Raw genomic sequence first — 19563 nt, 5'->3', positions numbered from 1 at the left:
GTGAGGGTTGTGTAGTGTTTTTACTCTCGGTGTGTTCTGAGTCACAGTGTGTGTTATCTCAGTGAGGGTTGTGTAGTGTTTTTACTCTCAGTGTGTTCTGAGTGACAGTGTGTGTTATCTCAGTGAGGGTTGTGTAGTGTTTTTACTCTCAGTGTGTTCTGAGTGACAGTGTGTGTTATCTCAGTGAGGGTTGTGTAGTGTTTTTACTCTCAGTGTGTTCTGAGTGACAGTGTGTGTTATCTCAGTGAGGGTTGTGTAGTGTTGTTACTCTCAGTGTGTTCTGAGTGACAGTGTGTGTTATCTCAGTGAGGGTTGTGTAGTGTTTTCCTTTCAGTGTGTTCTGAGTGTCAGTGTGTGTTATCTCAGTGAGGGTTGTGTAGTGTTTTTACTCTCAGTGTGTTCTGAGTGACAGTGTGTGTTATCTCAGTGAGGGTTGTGTAGTGTTTTCCTTTCAGTGTGTTCTGAGTGACAGTGTGTGTTATCTCAGTGAGGGTTGTGTAGTGTTGTTACTCTCAGTGTGTTCTGAGTGACAGTGTGTGTTATCTCAGTGAGGGTTGTGTAGTGTTTTTCCTCTCAGTGTGTTCTGAGTGACAGTATGTGTTATCTCAGTGAGGGTTGTGTAGTGTTTTCCTTTCAGTGTGTTCTGAGTGACAGTGTGTGTTATCTCAGTGAGGGTTGTGTAGTGTTTTTACTCTCAGTGTGTTCTGAGTGACAGTGTGTGTTATCTCAGTGAGGGTTGTGTAGTGTTTTTACTCTCAGTGTGTTCTGAGTGACAGTGTGTGTTATCTCAGTGAGGGTTGTGTAGTGTTTTTACTCTCAGTGTGTTCTGAGTGACAGTGTGTGTTATCTCAGTGAGGCTTGTGTAGTGTTTTTACTCTCAGTGTGTTCTGAGTGACAGTGTGTGTTATCTCAGTGAGGGTTGTGTAGTGTTTTTCCTCTCAGTGTGTTCTGAGTGACAGTGTGTGATATCTCAGTGAGGGTTGTGTAGTGTTTTTACTCTCAGTGTGTTCTGAGTGACAGTGTGTGTTATCTCAGTGAGGCTTGTGTAGTGTTTTTACTCTCAGTGTGTTCTGAGTGACAGTGTGTGTTATATCAGTTAGGGTTGTGTAGTGTTTTCCTCTCAGTGTGTTCTGAGTGACAGTGTGTGTTATCTCAGTGAGGGTTGTGTAGTGTTTTTACTCTCAGTGTGTTCTGAGTGACAGTGTGTGTTATCTCAGTGAGGGTTGTGTAGTGTTTTACTCTCAGTGTGTTCTGAGTGACAGTGTGTGTTATCTCAGTGAGGGTTGTGTAGTGTTTTCCTTTCAGTGTGTTCTGAGTGACAGTATGTGTTATCTCAGTGAGGGTTGTGTAGTGTTTTTACTCTCAGTGTGTTCTGAGTGACAGTGTGTGTTATCTCAGTGAGCGTTGTGTAGTGTTGTTACTCTCAGTGTGTTCTGAGTGACAGTGTGTGTTATCTCAGTGAGGGTTGTGTAGTGTTGTTACTCTCAGTGTGTTCTGAGTGACAGTGTGTGTTATCTCAGTGAGGGTTGTGTAGTGTTTTCCTCTCAGTGTGTTCTGAGTGACAGTGTGTGTTATCTCAGTGAGGCTTGTGTAGTGTTTTTACTCTCAGTGTGTTCGGAGTGACAGTGTGTGTTATCTCAGTGAGGGTTGTGTAGTGTTTTACTCTCAGTGTGTTCTGAGTGACAGTGTGTGTTATCTCAGTGAGGGTTGTGTAGTGTTTTCCTCTCAGTGTGTTCTGAGTGACAGTGTGTGTTATCTCAGTTAGGGTTGTGTAGTGTTTTCTTTCAGTGTGTTCTGAGTGACAGTGTGTGTTATCTCAGTGAGGGTTGTGTAGTGTTGTTACTCTCAGTGTGTTCTGAGTGACAGTGTGTGTTATCTCAGTGAGGGTTGTGTAGTGTTGTTACTCTCAGTGTGTTCTGAGTGACAGTGTGTGTTATCTCAGTGAGGGTTGTGTAGTGTTTTTACTCTCAGTGTGTTCTGAGTGACAGTATGTGTTATCTCAGTGAGGGTTGTGTAGTGTTTTTACTCTCAGTGTGTTCTGAGTGACAGTGTGTGTTATCTCAGTGAGGGTTGTGTAGTGTGTTTACTCTCAGTGTGTTCTGAGTGACAGTGTGTGTTATCTCAGTGAGGGTTGTGTAGTGTTTTCCTCTCAGTGTGTTCTGAGTGACAGTGTGTGTTATCTCAGTGAGGGTTGTGTAGTGTTTTACTCTCAGTGTGTTCTGAGTGACAGTGTGTGTTATCTCAGTGAGGGTTGTGTAGTGTTTTTCTCTCAGTGTGTTCTGAGTGACAGTGTGTGTTATCTCAGTGAGGGTTGTGTAGTGTTGTTACTCTCAGTGTGTTCTGAGTGACAGTGTGTGTTATCTCAGTGAGGGTTGTGTAGTGTTTTTCCTCTCAGTGTGTTCTGAGTGACAGTGTGTGTTATCTCAGTGAGGGTTGTGTAGTGTTGTTACTCAGTGTGTTCTGAGTGACAGTTTGTGTTATGTCAGTGAGGGTTGTGTAGTGTTTTTACTCTCAGTGTGTTCTGAGTGACAGTGTGTGTTATCTCAGTGAGGGTTGTGTAGTGTTTTTACTCTCAGTGTGTTCTGAGTGACAGTGTGTGTTATCTCAGTGAGGGTTGTGTAGTGTTGTTACTCTCAGTGTGTTCTGAGTGACAGTGTGTGTTATCTCAGTGAGGGTTGTGTAGTGTTGTTACTCTCAGTGTGTTCTGAGTGACAGTGTGTGTTATCTCAGTGAGGGTTGTGTAGTGTTGTTACTCTCAGTGTGTTCTGAGTGACAGTGTGTGTTATCTCAGTGAGGGTTGTGTAGTGTTTTCCTCTCAGTGTGTTCTGAGTGACAGTGTGTGTTATCTCAGTGAGGGTTGTGTAGTGTGTTTACTCTCAGTGTGTTCTGAGTAACAGTGTGTGTTATCTCAGTGAGGGTTGTGTAGTGTTGTTACTCTCAGTGTGTTCTGAGTGACAGTGTGTGTTATCTCAGTGAGGGTTGTGTAGTGTTGTTACTCTCAGTGTGTTCTGAGTGATAGTGTGTGTTATATCAGTGAGGGTTGTGTAGTGTTTTTCCTCTCAGTGTGTTCTGAGTGACAGTGTGTGTTATCTCAGTGAGGGTTGTGTAGTGTGTTTACTCTCAGTGTGTTCTGCGTGACAGTGTGTGTTATCTCAGTGAGGGTTGTGTAGTGTTTTTCCTCTCAGTGTGTTCTGAGTGACAGTGTGTGTTATCTCAGTGAGGGTTGTGTAGTGTTTTCCTCTCAGTGTGTTCTGAGTGACAGTGTGTGTTATCTCAGTGAGGGTTGTGTAGTGTTTTTACTCTCAGTGTGTTCTGAGTGACAGTGTGTGTTATCTCAGTGAGGTTTGTGTAGTGTTTTTACTCTCAGTGTGTTCTGAGTGACAGTGTGTGTTATCTCAGTGAGGGTTGTGTAGTGTTCGGCTGCACTGAGCCTGTGTTGAGCGTGTGTTAAGAGTTGTGTTGTTGGAATGAGTTGTGCAGGTGATGTGAAGTGTTTAGCTCAGGACGTTTCAACAATGTTGAAATTTACATTATTAATAAAGATTACTAATGTACTTAGCGACTAAGTTAACTAATGTAGTTAACTAACAAATGAAACCTTATTGTAAAGTGTTATGAAGAGAGCGAGCTGTTCCTTTAAAGACAAAAACATAATACAAAACAGTATTCTTAAAGAAACATCACAAATGTCAAACTGTACATCTTTTAACATGGAATAAAAAATTAATATACATCAATTTTGTTCAAAAGTACTTGAAGCAGTTTATGCATGCAAAAATAATGTTTGTTTTCAAACCCGAATCATTCGATGCTCAAACAAACAGAGCCGTGTTTCAGTGGAGCTCGAGTGTTTCAGAGAACTGAACCCACAGATTGCTTACCATTATCTCTCTACATTAGATCGGATAGGAACAATTATTTTCAGACTGAACATATTCTCTTCCCTTCTATCCTCGTTGTCTTCCAGTCTTGAGTTGAATGAAGTCTCATTGTGTTTCAGAGATATGTCATCATTTGTCTGCGTGTCCATTCGAGCTGTGAGCTGAAAAATAACCTCTTGGCTCACTGGGTAAAAATATCAATCCCACTGAAGGTTCAACCCTTACGCAAGACCGAAAAGTGTGTGTAATTCACTCAGGTTAATATGTCCATTCAATCCTTGCATCCGTAAGCCTCTCAGCCTCTCTCTGGAAACACTGTGTTCTTCTAGTGACTGGTGAAGTGGGATTGGTGAAAACGTCGAGCTACACAGCCTGGTCAGATATCCTGGAGATGTTGTCGAAGTTGTTGACTTGTGTAGACAGGGATTTGCGGCTGTCTGTACTGGTTCTCACTCTGACTCTCTCCTTCGGTATCTCGTCTCCACCGGGGCAATGACAGATGAACGCCGCTTTAAACTCCTCTCGAAACTTACCTGCGAGAATACAGGATTTGATTTCAATGAGGTTCCATTTGATACATTATTCTAAAGCATTTATTATCTAATGTTACAGTAATCACAGCATGTACTAGTATCTGTTAATATTATTTATGTACCTCAGCTAACATGAAGTAACAATGAACACTTGTATTTGTATTCATTGAAATTAAAAAGGGGATATATGTAAGAATTTCATGTATTAATCCCTTTATTTTTTATTGCCATCGTGTGAACAGCTTGTAAAGAAAATTAAAAAGCGAGGCCTTCCCTGACTTCATAGGTTGTCTATGAAAGCCTGTCGACTGATTTTTATGTGAAGGAAAATTCAAAGATGTTTTGGAGCTCCCGAAAGCCTCTCTTCCGTTCAATGACACATGAAAGGAATGCTCATGTTCAGGATAATGCCTAAAGAGCTTCTGTACTGTAATATCAAAGTGTCATGCAAAGAAAAAGGTTTAATTCAGACTATAGTCGCACATTGCCAGATCTATATAGTCTATAGTCTCGAATATACTCTATATTCAAACTCTCATAACTGTTAATCACTTCATCTGTGGACATGATGTCGGTGAATGTAAGATCTGCTGTAAACATATTCACATCTTTATGATCAGATGATTTCTGAACTGATGTTTTCTCACCGCTGTCAGTTTTGTTGTGTGTGTATTTTGTTATTGTGAGGAAAGCGGAGGACATATTTACATATTCATCTAAACGTCACTTTCATCAGCGTCTGGATGTTTGTTAATAGAATATCGCAGAAAAAACCACTAAGCGAAGAATGAAAGTTATAGCTATAGCGGGCGTTGAATCACATTCAAGTTATGTTAACTTGTGTGTGCATGAGTGCTGACAAGCTGTTGTACCATAAATATACAACTTTTGCACTTTTTTCTGGTAGTGTATTTTATATTCAGCTTTTTAAAATCACCAAATGCTCTTTTTAGACCTTCCAAATTCAAATTAAAAATGTTGGTCCCAAGGTGACTGGTGGGATTAAACGGATTAATTTATTTTCAGTAGATTCATTGAATCCTCCAAACTGCCCTATAATGTCAAAAGCATCCTTGAAATGACCAGGTAATGATGTACTCAGTTATCAGAGCGGCACAAAGAGAATATTGCAATGCTAATGAAGAAATAATTAGTGTTCTCGTTATGAATGAAAAGGTGCAGGATGTTTCTGGAGGGCAAACTGCATCTCAAAGCTTTGAAGTCGTGTGTGTGTGTGTGTGTGTGCAGGCGGTGACGGAACGGCAGGTGTAATGCCTGAAAGTGAACAGCAGATGGAGGACACCGCATACAGCGCACTGCTTCTGAACTCTGAGATATCTCTTATGAGACACGCCAGCGCTCTGCTAACAAGATGAGGATTTGAATCCGGTGTGTAAAGAAGCAAGACACTCAAAATATGCAGTGCCGTGACGGTGAGTCTCCAGAACCAAAAGTGAAGACTTCTGATGTAGATGAACATGTTAAACACTCACCACTGAGGAAGTTGTAGATGATTGGATTGGCGGCACTGTTGGCGTATATAAGCCAGTGTGAGAAGGTGAACCAGGCGTACACAGTCTCTCTGTTATCGGTGTTCTTGAAAGCGCCAAATACTCTGCGGATAACAGATAGACATTTTTTATCTCACAATTCTTACTTTTTTTCTTACAATTGCAAGTTTACATCTCACAATTCTGACTTTTTATTTTAGAATTGTGTGATATAAAGTCACAATTGTGAGTTAAAAAGTCAGAATTGTGCTTATCTATAAATATATATATATAAGCACAATTCTGACTTTTTTTTCCTCAAAATTGCACATTTATATCATGCAATTCTGACTTTATAACACGCAATTTTTCTGACACGCAAAAGTCAGTCTTTTTTCCTTTTAGAATTAGACTTTATAATTCGCAAGTTTATATCTCACAATTCTGAGAAAAGATTTGTCAGAATTGCGATATATATATATATTAACAGGCAAATGTGTGTTATAAAGCCAGAATTACATGATATAAAGTCGCAATTGCAGGAAAAGTCAGAGTTGCGAGGTTTTTTTTGTTGCAATTGCGAGTTTATATCTCACAGTTCTGACTTTATAACACGCAATTGTGAGATTAGGCTATATCTCGCAATTTTGAGATAAAAAGATAACAAGAGAAAACAAGATAGTGTGTCATTATTGATAAACAAACACCAACTGGTTGATCAGAACACAAAGCTGAGATTGAGGCCACATCCACACGAAGCCAGAGCTTTCCCTATCCGATGTTTTTTTTCTTCGTTCTAAAAAAAATTCCGTAAACACGGCAGCGTCTCAAAAAATATCGGCGTACACACGAAACCACTGAAACCGACTCAAACCGATGTAGTTTACTTTTTAACCAAGAACTTTATTGAACAATATGAAAAACCATAAATGGCCTGGTACAAAATTGGATTGAGTCACGATATTCGATTAGTTAGCAGACACATAAAGCTTGCCACAAAGAACCGGCAAATAGCCTAATCATTATGAATGTGCCAAATACAGCAAGGAGAAATTTTAATTGTTTATTAATAAACTAGTGTTTTCTGTGACGATGCTGACTCTTCACCTTCGCAGTATTGAGAAGGTGCTTATAGAGAGAAATGCACACTTCATCCGGATTATAAGAGAGTTTTCTGTTTCTTTTCGTTTTGAATTGTTTTGTTTAAAAGTAGACATTTCAAGCTTAGATATATTTCTGAGTGTCTGTTCATTTATGAGACAAGCTCCAGTTCACGTGCGATGCAAGTTATATCGCGTCGGCGCCACCGTGTCCTGATTATATTGTCTGCTATATTTGCTTCTTATTTATTAAATCCAGGCAATTGGTTGATGAAACATTGATTAAAATTAAGATACAATATATACAAAACGAAATTCACTTTAAAGAAAGGCTTTCTACAAAACAAAACTTAATGAAGTGGTCAAAATGATGTCTCTCGATATTGCGCATCTTATGATTAGGCTACATGCCGTTCACTTCTCATATAATCAACATAATATATAATATATTATATGAAATGGAAAAAATAACATAGCCTATTATTTAAACAAATATGAAACTAATTTTCTTTAATGGCTACAACACGTAGGCCTAGTACAGAGAAATTTAATGTCAGCGCGAACACCGTGTTACCGGTGAGCATGAGGGGGCAGAGGTGCGTTTTTTGAATTATAATCAAATAATTCCCAGCGGTCATCGAATATTATTTTTGCTTGAAATGCCCAACCCTACAAAATATGAAATGTCTTAATCAGACAAAATACAAGCATCATAGCATAAGACAGAAACATAAATAAATAAAGAAGTAAAATAAAGAAATAAAATAAAAATACATTAAAGTAGGCCTAAATAATAAATAAAGAAATAAAAGAGGCTCAGTAGCTTCTGAAGCACAAACACAAGCATGTAGTCGGCAGTTGTTGTTGCTGTTAGGCTACTGACTTAGCGTCTGACTAATCGACACGTGGGGTGATGACATCATCCTTTCACAAAACATACGGATTGGCTGTACACACGAAAACGCAAGGTTGTCATTTTCAGAATCATCCACTCTGGGTTTAAACACACCCGGTTTAAAAAAATAGCGGTTTCAGTCTCACAAAACGCCGGATCCCTCTGGACGAAACGCCGATACGATAAACGGAGAAGTTTTTCCTTCGAGTTTTCCACGTACAGACGACACCATCGTCAAAACGATCCCTATTCACATGGATCCGCGAAAACGACTAAAAACGCTGTATTCTGCTGCCAGGCCAGTAGATGGCGATGAAACACTATAGACTGAACACGTAATACGCATGTGCATGATGTCATTGTCTTCAGAGATTCGCTCTTTGTTGTTTACACGGAGACCGCTTTCAAAACGGTTTTGTGCAAACAGCCCCTTAGTTACTGCTTCCTCCTTGTTTGTTACCTTGGTTACGAATTAGTGCCACCTGTGTCTAGTTTGGTTCCCTGTGTACATCCTACACTCTCTGTTTGGTTTTAGTCTCTATATCGTCTTTGTTTTAAGTTATGGGTTTCATTTGTATTCTGCAGCGATTCTCCTGAGCATTTTTTTTTTTTTGGATTAAAAGATTATTTATATTGAGTGACTATATAGTAAAAAAATTGTATGTTGATTATCTAAGTGAATCGTGTTGGATTGCACCATACATCTGACAACCACATAGCAAATCCCTGGTAAACACCCAGCAAACTATTGGGTTATGATAGATAAGTGCCACTTACCTTTTCTTCAATGCAAAAATCTAGTTACAATTTATTATTGTGGTTGAAATAAAGACAATGAGGCTCGAAGAGCAATATTCATTTTTTGAATTCCTGCTAAAGCATTACTAGAGGGAAATTCATTACAGATTCCTGGTTTGAACAGAACTCAGACTACAAAGGGACGCAAAATTAACAGATATAATCTCAGCAGTCTGCCTCATGCCTTAAACCACAGCTCACATTATTCATAACAATGTATTATACTACCATAAGACACTTTTTAAAAATTATATCATTTTTCTTTTTTTTTTACAATTCCAGAATGTTTACTGTTGAGTTAACCAAATGCCAAACCTTGCAAGGCATGATACACATCATCCTACAGAGTTAAGTCATATGTGTATATATAAATATATATGTGTGTGTGTGTGTGTGTGTGTGTGTTGTTCAAATACTTTATAACCAAAGTGTAGAGGAGTGAATCTCACAAGATCTTGACTAGGACAAATTTTACCCCAAAATTAAAAGGACAAAGAAAAATCCTTTGCATAAAAAAATGAAGCAAATTTTAGGATAATCCATCCATCCATTCATTTTGACATTATTTTCATGACCAATAATGAACTTTATATTAAGTGTCTTTAACTACAATTTACCAACATTTAAAATAATCATTTTATACAGTGCACTCATTGTGTACATACATGTTTTTCATTGTACTTATATTTAAATGCTGTAATTGCATCTATAATTATACTCTTGACCTTTGCTTAAATCTTAACCCACCCTTAAATCTACCCATACCCTAACCTCACCGGTATCAGCTCAGTAGCAGCACAAGTGTTACAATACACCAACACAATAAGTACTTTGCATGTAAAAATTATTATTATTATTTTGTTGATGTAAGTACATAGTAAAGACACCTAATATAATGTGTGACCCAAACGATAAATATATTATTATCTAAATTAGGCTCATGATGGTGTGCCTTTTATATGCTGATCTAAACATTATTTTTAAATAAAATGTGACAGTTGAGAATGAGAATCACAATAAACCCTCTCAAAAAGTCATTAATTGGTGTTAGAATAACATCACAATGAAAAAGAAAACTTTAATGGTCCTAAAAATAAGCTTCATTGTCATTATGCGAAATATAATGTCCTGTTCCCTTTCGAAAGGGAACTCGCACTGCGTCAAAGCGCTAGGGGAACGCCTCAGCGTGACTGATGACTGAAACTGTATAATCACGACAATCGTATTGGCCGGCGTCAGCCATGACGTCATGCTCTAGCGCGACCAGGAAGTATAAAAGGGCACCTAGAGAACATGTCATCCACTTCTACGTCTAAAGGGCCTGCACAAGCAGACCGGAGGCATGGCGACGAGACGCAGTGTCTCCTTCGCTGTTCTCAGGGAACATAAGTTACAGTCGTAACCTGAGACGTTTTTGAACTTTGTTACCCAGAAGTGTTGTTGAGAGCCGTAGTGAGCGTCACACACAGAGACACAGTAAGAGTGAAGGTTCTTACCTCTTCATGATGTTGAGGACACTGATGGGCAGGTAACAGAGCGCGAACACAAACAGCACCACCATCAGCATGCGGGCCGTCTTCCGCCGGGCTTTCACCTGTTTGATCTCCGCTGAGACGGTGCTGGTTCTCACCTTCACCCCTTCTCCCGAGCCCACAGCGTGTGCTGAACACTGCAGAGACTTCCACTTCCTCTGAAGCACCGATGATGTACCGGGAATCTGCTCAGGGATGGAAAATAATTGGGTAACACTTTATTTCGATAGTCCACTTTAGACATTCTACTAACTATAAGTAACTTTGCAACTACATGTCAAACTAACTCTCATTAGAGTATTAGTAGACTGTCTGCTTAATATCTGCTAACACTTTATTTTGTTGGTTCCCCAACTGACATTCTACTGACTATAAGCAACTTGGCAACTACAAGTCAACTTATTCTACTAACCCGAACGCTAACACCTAACCATAACCTAACAGTCTACTGAAAGTCTACTACAGACTACTAATACTCTAATTACAGTTAGTTGACATGTAGTTGAAACGTTACTTATAGTTAGTAGAATGTCTAAAGTGGACTATCGAAATAAAGTGTAACCAATAAGGGTAATTTTAACTGTAAAAATGCTACAGCAAAAACCTGTTACCCAGCTAACAGAAATATGTTCTAAGATTGTTTTGCTAGCATTGCAATTAAAGCCGGGCGCATACTGGCCATGATTTGGCTGTCTGAGACAATTTTTGCAAATCCTAAAAGATTCCTCTGATTCTAGGCTAAAATCTGAAGTCTTTGATCGTTGCTCCGATTAATGAGCGTTACGATCAAATTTGACCAGAATTTCTGGCAGTGTCAAAAGATTTGGCTCACAGTCCTGCAGTGTGACTTCTCCTATGATGACTGTCAAATTGTCTTTGGTTTCAAGACAAGCCTTGACCAAAATTAGCATTAGAGATTTCTTTGTAGCCAGCATTTCAATCCCATGTGTGTCATGATTCCTCTCTTGTGTTCCCCTTGTCTTGTGTGGACTTCTGTTATTTCCTGTTCTGTGCCATGTTTTGTAGTCCTTTGTAGTTTTTCTTGTATATTAGTCTCCCCAGGTGTTTTTGATTAGCCACGCCCCCTTGTTATCTTGTTTAGCTTGTTTACCTTTGTATTTAAGCCCTGTGTCTAGTTCAGTCTTTGAGTTCTTGTTATTGTATGTTGGTTGGGGGACGAGACCGCCTATGCCGAGTCCGAGTCAAGACCGAGTCTTTGAAGGGTCAAGTCCGAGTCGAGACCGAGTCTTTGAAGGGTCAAGTCCGAGTCGAGACCGAGTCTTTGAAGAGTCAAGTCCGAGTCAAGACCGAGTCTTTGAAGGGTCAACTCCGAGTCGAGACCGAGTCTTTGAAGGGTCGAGTCCGAGTCGAGACCGAGTCTTTGAAGGGTCAAGTCCGAGTCGAGACCGAGTCTTTGAAGGGTCAAGTCCGAGTCGAGACCGAGTCTTTGAAGGGTCAAGTCCGAGTCAAGACCGAGTCTTTGAAGGGTCAACTCCGAGTCGAGACCGAGTCTTTGAAGGGTCGAGTCCGAGTCGAGACCGAGTCTTTGAAGGGTCAAGTCCGAGTCGAGACCGAGTCTTTGAAGGGTCAAGTCCGAGTCGAGACCGAGTCTTTGAAGGGCCGAGTCCGAGTCAAGACCGAGTCTTTGAAGGGTCAAGTCCGAGTCGAGACCGAGTCTTTGAAGGGTCAAGTCCGAGTCGAGACCGAGTCTTTGAAGGGTCAAGTCCGAGTCAAGACCGAGTCTTTGAAGGGTCAACTCCGAGTCGAGACCGAGTCTTTGAAGGGTCGAGTCCGAGTCGAGACCGAGTCTTTGAAGGGTCAAGTCCGAGTCGAGACCGAGTCTTTGAAGGGTCGAGTCCGAGTCGAGACCGAGTCTTTGAAGGGTTGAGTCAAGACGAGTCTTTGAAGGGTCGAGTCCGAGTCGAGACCGAGTCTTTGAAGGGTCGAGTCCGAGTCAAGACCGAGTCTTTGAAGGGTCGAGTCCGAGTCGATACCGAGTCTTTGAAGGGTCGAGTCTGAGTCAAGACCGAGTCTTTGAAGGGTCGAGTCCGAGTCAAGACCGAGTCTTTGAAGGGTCGAGTCCGAGTCAAGACCGAGTCTTTGAAGGGTCGAGTCTGAGTCGAGACCGAGTCTTTGAAGGGTCGAGTCCGAGTCAAGACCGAGTCTTTGAAGGGTTGAGTCCGAGTCGAGACAGAGTCCGTTGTTTTTCAAATACAGTCGAGTCCGAGTCAAGACCGAGTCTTTGAGGAACCAAGTCCGAGTCGAGATTTTGTCTCGACGTGTCAGTTTTGATATTCATGATTTAATATCACCCCAGTTAATAATCAACAGTTAGGCCTACAGACTAAGCTAGATTGGGAATTGTTTAGAGGAGCAGTCTTAACATCTTAATATGGACTATGCTTTTACTATCATTAAAAAAAATCCCAACCACATGCATCATCTTCTGCCTATTTTTCTAAAAAGCTTCAACAGTACTGCTCTGTCATCAACATGTTAAGCCCACCCTGACTTTTTAAATCATAGTTAGGACATGCAGAGCAAATTAAAAATGTCTAGTGGCATGTCTAAATTAGTAGGCTTAGCTACTTTATAACATTTGCCAATATTTCCCAATTGTAAATATTTTGACAATACACTCGAATTCAGTATTTTTTAAAATGTTATTCCCCCATAACACACACAAACATTACATAAACACAATTGCACCGTGTAATGCAGTTAATGACGATACTGACTCTTTTACACCCCCCTCCCCCCTCTCACAAACACACACACCAAAATACACACAAATAGTGTATATCACAGTGTAACTATGTTCTATGTATAGTTGTAGTCCCCCCCCAAAAAATAAAAACATGAACATAAAAAAACACAGTTCTTAACACATGAATGGCATGCAGTTACAACTACAGACGAGAACAAACTGAGCCTGAGATGGGACCAATGTGGTCTCATAATAAATCCACCTCGGCTAAAAACAAGTGCAACGGGCACTGAAGACGCCGGCAGTTTCATGGCCAGCATGTGGATTTGATACATAGGTTTCAGTTATGATGTGTTGCAGAATTGGCACAACGCAGTGTGCTTTTTCTTCAAATCTTTTCCGGTAAACGGTTTGTGGTTCTGAAAGGCGAATTTGATTATGGCTGACTCGTTGCTCATCTTGCCGCCGCTTACACCAGGCAGCAACTGAAAACACTGACGGCTCTGGCGGCAGTATCTTTGCAATGCACCATGGGATGTCATTTTCAAATAATGCCTGTCAACATTGCATTTTATTATTATTGTTGTTATGTGTTGTGTGTTTTTTTTTATATGAACATATGTCTCGTAAAGAAATTACGAGTCCTTTTCCTCCCACTGTGGTTGAGACCGAGTCAAGACAGAGTCTTTGAAGGAACAAGTCCGAGACGAGTCAGAGAAAGCAGAAATCGGTCTCGAGACCGGACTCGAGTACTACATCACTAGTTGTTTGATAGGAGGAAGCAGGATCCACAAGCAGCACACTTTATTAACTAAACTCAAAACTGGACAAACTCAGGCTAGGGAAACAGGACACGGGAATCGAACAACCAACATACAATAACAAGAACTCAAAGACTGAAATAGACAAGCTTTCTATTGACATTACTGGAAGAACGTTTGTTCATAATTTTGAGAAAACCTTGACCGAACGTTAGGGAAGCTCTGAGAGCGTTCTCTGTTAGCTGGGTAATTGGTTAATAATCAGTTCTCTTACTGTATACAGGGGAAAAACTGAGTAACACTTTATTTTACAGGGTCATTGTTACATTTGTTACATGTATTCTGTATAATGACATCCAACTAACCCTACAACAAACCTAATCCTAACCCTTTAGTAAGTACATGTACAGTAGTTGATTAATATTACGCAGTACTTTAATGTATAATTACACAGTAACAAGGACACTTTAAAATAAAGCGTAACCAAAAGCTGTAATAGATCTAACAGGGCATTTCATGTGATTTTACAGTAAAATACTGTTAAACTGTTAATATGTTTACCACATTAAAAAAGGCCCATAATGCAGCTCACTACGCTTACAGAATATACAGACAAATGCTGTCATTTATAAACAGTACAAATGCAGTTCAGCTTGACTAATAATGTGTCAACAAGTCAAGAATGCTTACATACCTGTTGACACCAGAGTTTATGACAGATCTGAATGTATGCCAGGACCATCAAACATAATGGAGCAAAATAAGTGACAATAAAGAAGCAGGTGTGGTACACTTTAGGGTAGATTTCATCTGCAGAAGAGAGAATCAATGGCAGAATCAGTCATTTGCACATGGCATTCTGTAAGTAAAAGCAGAAGGGAGTTTTTAGATAAAGTAAAGGGTGTTTTTAGGCATGATGGACATTTTATCTCAGCAGGAATGCTGTATTGACCAATCAGCGTCCATTATTTCCACTTATACTTAATTGCTTCCCCTTTCTTGAACATTCTTCAAATTTAATGTTGCAGGACCATATGGTATGCTCAATTAAATCTGATTTCATCCATTGCTTAAATAATATGAAAAGTCACACTCATTTCACTTTACAAAGGGCTTCATGATGTGTTTTATGTATATGAATTTATGAATTACATTAAGTCAGAGCAGAAGAGATTTTCATGTTCCTTTGATATAAATTAATAAGTTCATCCATGGGACCTGAGGCTTTCAAACTGAAAAAAAGAAGAAGATATAAAAAAAGTATAAAATATGGTGAAATCCTGACTATAATATATATAAGAATATATATTATACTTAATCTGTGGAAGGTAAAACATGAATAATTAATGAAAAAGTTTGGGGAAAGTTAAAAACCTCCACATATTTTCAGTGAACTTAAAGTTCCCCATTATGCTTTTTTCAGAAATTACCTTTACCTTAGAGTGTAATACAGCTGCTGTTTGAGAATGTAAAAGGTCTGCAAAGTCTCAAAGATCAAAGTGCACGACAAATAAAGTTATTGTCTCCTAAAAGAAAGAATCGATACTGAACTGCTGAAACGAGTCGTCAATAACTCCAGTCTCACTTCCTGTTACATACCTACAGTATGTACAGTATGTACACCTCCTGTTACATACCTACAGTATGTAACAATGTAACAAATTTGCATAATTCCAGCCTCTGGTCTTCATTGGCTGCCCGTGAACAGCATCTTTTTTGGCCCGCCCTCACACACTGTAATTGTTGTTCATGTCGAGAAGACGACATTTTCTGCGCTGCGAATCCACTTTGCTGCACTTCAAAAGGATGAGGCTCAATGAGATACGGATAAACCGACACCATCATTCCTGTTTGTATCAATGTGTATAAATCGCAGAAGAAAAGCTGAAATTCACTTATGGTTATAGAATTTTGTTTCTGACATGCACTGTTAGTGGTAGACAAATCACAACAGACTGGGCCAATCTGACCAATCAGAGCAGAGAATAAGCCGAATAAAGGAGTTTTGGCGACACATTTATGGTTCTGAAAACCTCATTCCCCATTCATTGTAACTGTATGTAAAACAAAACAGTATTAGACATTTCTTCTTTTGTGTTCTAGGAAAGAAAGCCATACGGTTTTGGAGTGAAATGAGGGTGAGTATAAATTAAAACTATTTCCTGCGCTCGATTTTCATTTAAAATCTTTCCATACACCATTTGGAAATAAACAAAGATCTAAGAACTGAGCTTGATTTCCGCTCCAGCTTTATCACTATTTCTTTTAAATGTATATATAATCAGCAGCAAAATCACACATGAACATAAGCGACAAATCACAAGGGAAAGCATGGGATTTTGCAGCAATTTTGAGCAATGACAGCTAGAAGAAAAGTCGTATTCATAGACACACATTTCTCATTTCCAGGAAAAGCAACAAATAAGAACATATGATTAAAAACAGTAATTTAATGGAGACAGAAATGTATTTTGAATCGTCTCTCCATTGTCACAGAGACGCCTGTTAGACTCTTGTGACACTGTGATTATATCTGAGAATGGGCTCGCTGAATTTAAGAATAAGCAATCATGTCCTGTGTGTTAAGAGCACTTGGCAGTCTTATCAGCAAACGACTCTTCCCACTTCATCACACATCTGGTGGAGAGTGACACATTCTTGAAAAGCATCTCATGCCGTTTAGATTGACAGCCCAGGTTTATAATATTTAGCAGAGCTGGGGTTTCATCACTGTGATGTTTTGCAGCCCTAGGGAGAATGTTATAAAGTGGTAAGAAATGACAACCAGACACTTTAGCAAATCCGACTGAATTTATCGTGATTGGCGTCTTCTCTGAGCGCAGTGATTTGCTCAAACACCTGTGGCTGAATCCAAGCCCATGACCTGCAGCATGACTTCACAAAGGCCCAAAAATTGCTTTGGTTGTCATACTGTCAGCTTCACGACAGATTTGATTCTATTCCGCCAACGGAGAGCTGTTCCAAAAAATTGACAGTGCATCAAAATACTTGGGAATTATTATTGAGAAGACTCTTTTAAGATGCTTTTAATGTTGTCAGTTCCCAGAAGAGCGAAGATGTTTACTTCTGACATCCACTTTTGATTTCACTTTAATCTCATATTTATAGTGCTAAGGAATATACAATGAGCTTAAATCAAAATTGGAATCTTTGATCTGAAATAATATGTTTATTTTAAAATGGGTATTTTAAAACTATAGTGATTTAATTTATTTGAAATTATCTATTGATCAATGTTATGTATTATATTAAGCACAGCAAGAAGCTTCAGGGCATGTATTATTTAATAATAATCCAAAAACTTCCCTACGCTTTGATAAACCTTAACTTAAAAGTTAAACCCAACATGAGCGTTCTTGTGAAAAGTGAAAGTGTGTCTTTTCTTCATGTTTTAATATAAAAGTTCAAGAATGAGAACGAGATGCATGCACAAGCTACTTTTTTTTACCATATTTGTTAAAATGTGGTATTTTTTAGATGTAAATACAAGCTTAAGGTAAAAAATCACATAAAGGAATCATATCTCTTCACAAGACGCGATCGACCCGAGTACAAATCCACCCTTTACCGAACTCGTCCTCCTCCTTTTTCCCATCGCATACCAGCTTGGAGAGCTATTTATTTTACAAAAAAAATGAAAATAAAGAATTAAAAATTAAAATATCCTTAACAATATCTTATTTTTTTCTTTTGAAGATTAACCAAAGTCCTATGGGTTTAGAACATGATGACACAATTTTTATTTTTGGGTATTTTATCCCTTTAACTAACTTATTGTATTCCCCAATTATTGGCATATATCTATTCAGTAACCTGAATTATACCTCATTTGTTTTGTTGTGTGACAGCAAACCTTGCAATGAAATCCTGACTTCTATTTCTTCGAGATTGGAAAAGGGCAATTTAATGTGATTTTCACATCCAACAAATTGTCTGGCACCAGGGAGAATAGTGTTTGACCCAGTCCTCATCTGGTGGCCCTCACCTCCTCACACAGGCTTCTGTCATTGCTGGATCACTGACTCATTGGGGGCCATTGTGAGACTCATTTGGGGGTGGCGGCCCACGTCTCTCATCAGGGGGCCGCGCTCTGCCTTTCATGCCTTCTCATCTGTCATGATGTCTTTTTGCTCAGCAAGGGAACGATCAATGCAGACAGATATAATCTGTGTAAGGGAATATGCCACGCAGCACTATAAATGTTTGAATCCATACAGTCTGATTAATGTTGACTCTAGCAACACGCAGAACAGAACTGTAGGGAAACTGGGAGAAAAAGGGGGGGGGGGGGGGGTGGGCCTTTCTGCTTCCGCTTTTGACAAATTTCCATTTATAAAACTGAAAGGATTATATACTGGAAAAATTACTGATAAATCCACAAACAGCTGGATATACAATCCAATAATAAACTGAGGAGTTTATTATTCACAACAGTATGTTGAGCTGAAGTGGCTAAATATAAAACATAAAACTCATCACAAATTATATGAATACAAAGTATAATTAATAATTAGACACAAAGGGGGATTAGATTGGACTGTTACCTGGAATTACTGAACAAATCATACTGTATTGCACACTGCATATATTTTTTTTAATATTCAAGACTTTTTTTCTGACAATATTACTACTTTAACCTCTTATGACTTTATTCACATAAAAGGCCAATTATGCGATTATTCTCAAAAGAATTTTTTTTTGTACAAATGTTGTAGAAAGCTTTGATTTAGTTAATTTGCTATTCGTTCGGGTCACATGACTTCACTGTAGCTTTGCGCCGCCATCTTGACGACCGGCGGTCTCAGTAATGCCTGCAATATGTTGTGCAGTTGGCTGCAACAACAGCCGAAAGAGGAACCCCGAACTGGTATTTTATTCTATACCAAAAGAAAAGGATAGAATAAATGTCTCATATTGTCTGAATGTCTAATATTGTATCATGTCTCATCATTCTGTGCGCACACACCCGAGCCGAAGCGTGCAGTCTAGACTCCTATACAGCGCGCGAGTAATGAATTGAGCTCTGTTTCGTGTCTGAATGGACAAATACACACAACATTATGTTTAAATGTCCGTTTTGGAGAGTATTCACGTAAAATATGTCGATTATGTCTTAAACAGAGTTTTCATCCAGTCTCTTTGGTAGAGAGAGAGAGAGAGAGAGAGAGAGAGAGAGAGAGAGAGGAGAGAGAGAGAGAGAGAGAGAGAGAGAGAGAGAGAGAGAGAGAGAGAGAGAGAGACGAGGAAAACAAACAAGCATGCAAATGGAAATTATCGCGGCCGGAAAAATTACACAGCTCATTTTTTTTATTGTGCGATTAATTAATTTTAACTATCACGACAGGCCTAATCCAGATTAATGACAGCTAGCCGTGAGCCGTGGCTAACAGCTGGCAAGCTACCAGCTGAGCCACTTAGCTAGCTAACAACACGCTACCAAGTCAGAGCAAACTACCACCAAAATCATACATTTTTTTTATTTTTTATAATTCCAACATTTCCCATGATTAAATATAAATCCTTGGTGGCCAGGTGCCGCACTTTTACCCATCCAGCCACAGCATATTGATATGCATCGGTACTCTTGAAAGCCTTCAAGCGATCCCCACTGTATGGGGAGGGGTTTTGCACAAGATATATATATATATATATATATATATCATGGAAGGCAAATTGGGGCAAGTCTGGGGCAGATAATAATGGAAAAACGAAAACTGGGGGTAACAAATAAGGATCAGAGTCTCTCTCTGTCTCTCTCTCTCATACAAATGAGCAGTTTGGGCGGCCATGACCGGGCGAGATCGTCGTAAATATGGTGGTGTTCTATTTGGTAGTGACGTAGGTG

General features: G+C 39.3%; 1 protein-coding gene across 1 annotated transcript in view; it reads right to left on the bottom strand.

Annotated features, from left to right (window-relative positions):
• Nucleotides 1-3692: 3692 nt before the first annotated feature.
• The window catches only part of hcrtr2 (hypocretin (orexin) receptor 2), a 44671-nt gene continuing 28800 nt past the window's right edge, over nucleotides 3693-19563 (bottom strand). Inside the window, exons 4-7 of the mRNA XM_077230324.1 lie at nucleotides 14392-14507; nucleotides 10194-10414; nucleotides 5908-6029; nucleotides 3693-4414 (exon numbers count right to left, since the gene is read on the bottom strand). Coding sequence (XP_077086439.1) covers nucleotides 4245-4414; nucleotides 5908-6029; nucleotides 10194-10414; nucleotides 14392-14507 — 629 coding nt within the window. The 3' untranslated portion in view covers nucleotides 3693-4244. The remainder of the gene's footprint in view (nucleotides 4415-5907; nucleotides 6030-10193; nucleotides 10415-14391; nucleotides 14508-19563) is intronic.

The sequence above is a fragment of the Siphateles boraxobius genome, unplaced genomic scaffold (assembly GCF_051911475.1).
Source record: "Siphateles boraxobius isolate OS27281-9 unplaced genomic scaffold, OSU_SipBor_1 142, whole genome shotgun sequence".
In the NCBI taxonomy this organism is placed as follows: domain Eukaryota; kingdom Metazoa; phylum Chordata; class Actinopteri; order Cypriniformes; family Leuciscidae; genus Siphateles; species Siphateles boraxobius.
The sequence above is the reverse complement of the archived record's forward strand: the minus strand, read 5'-3'. Positions and strand labels throughout refer to the sequence as shown.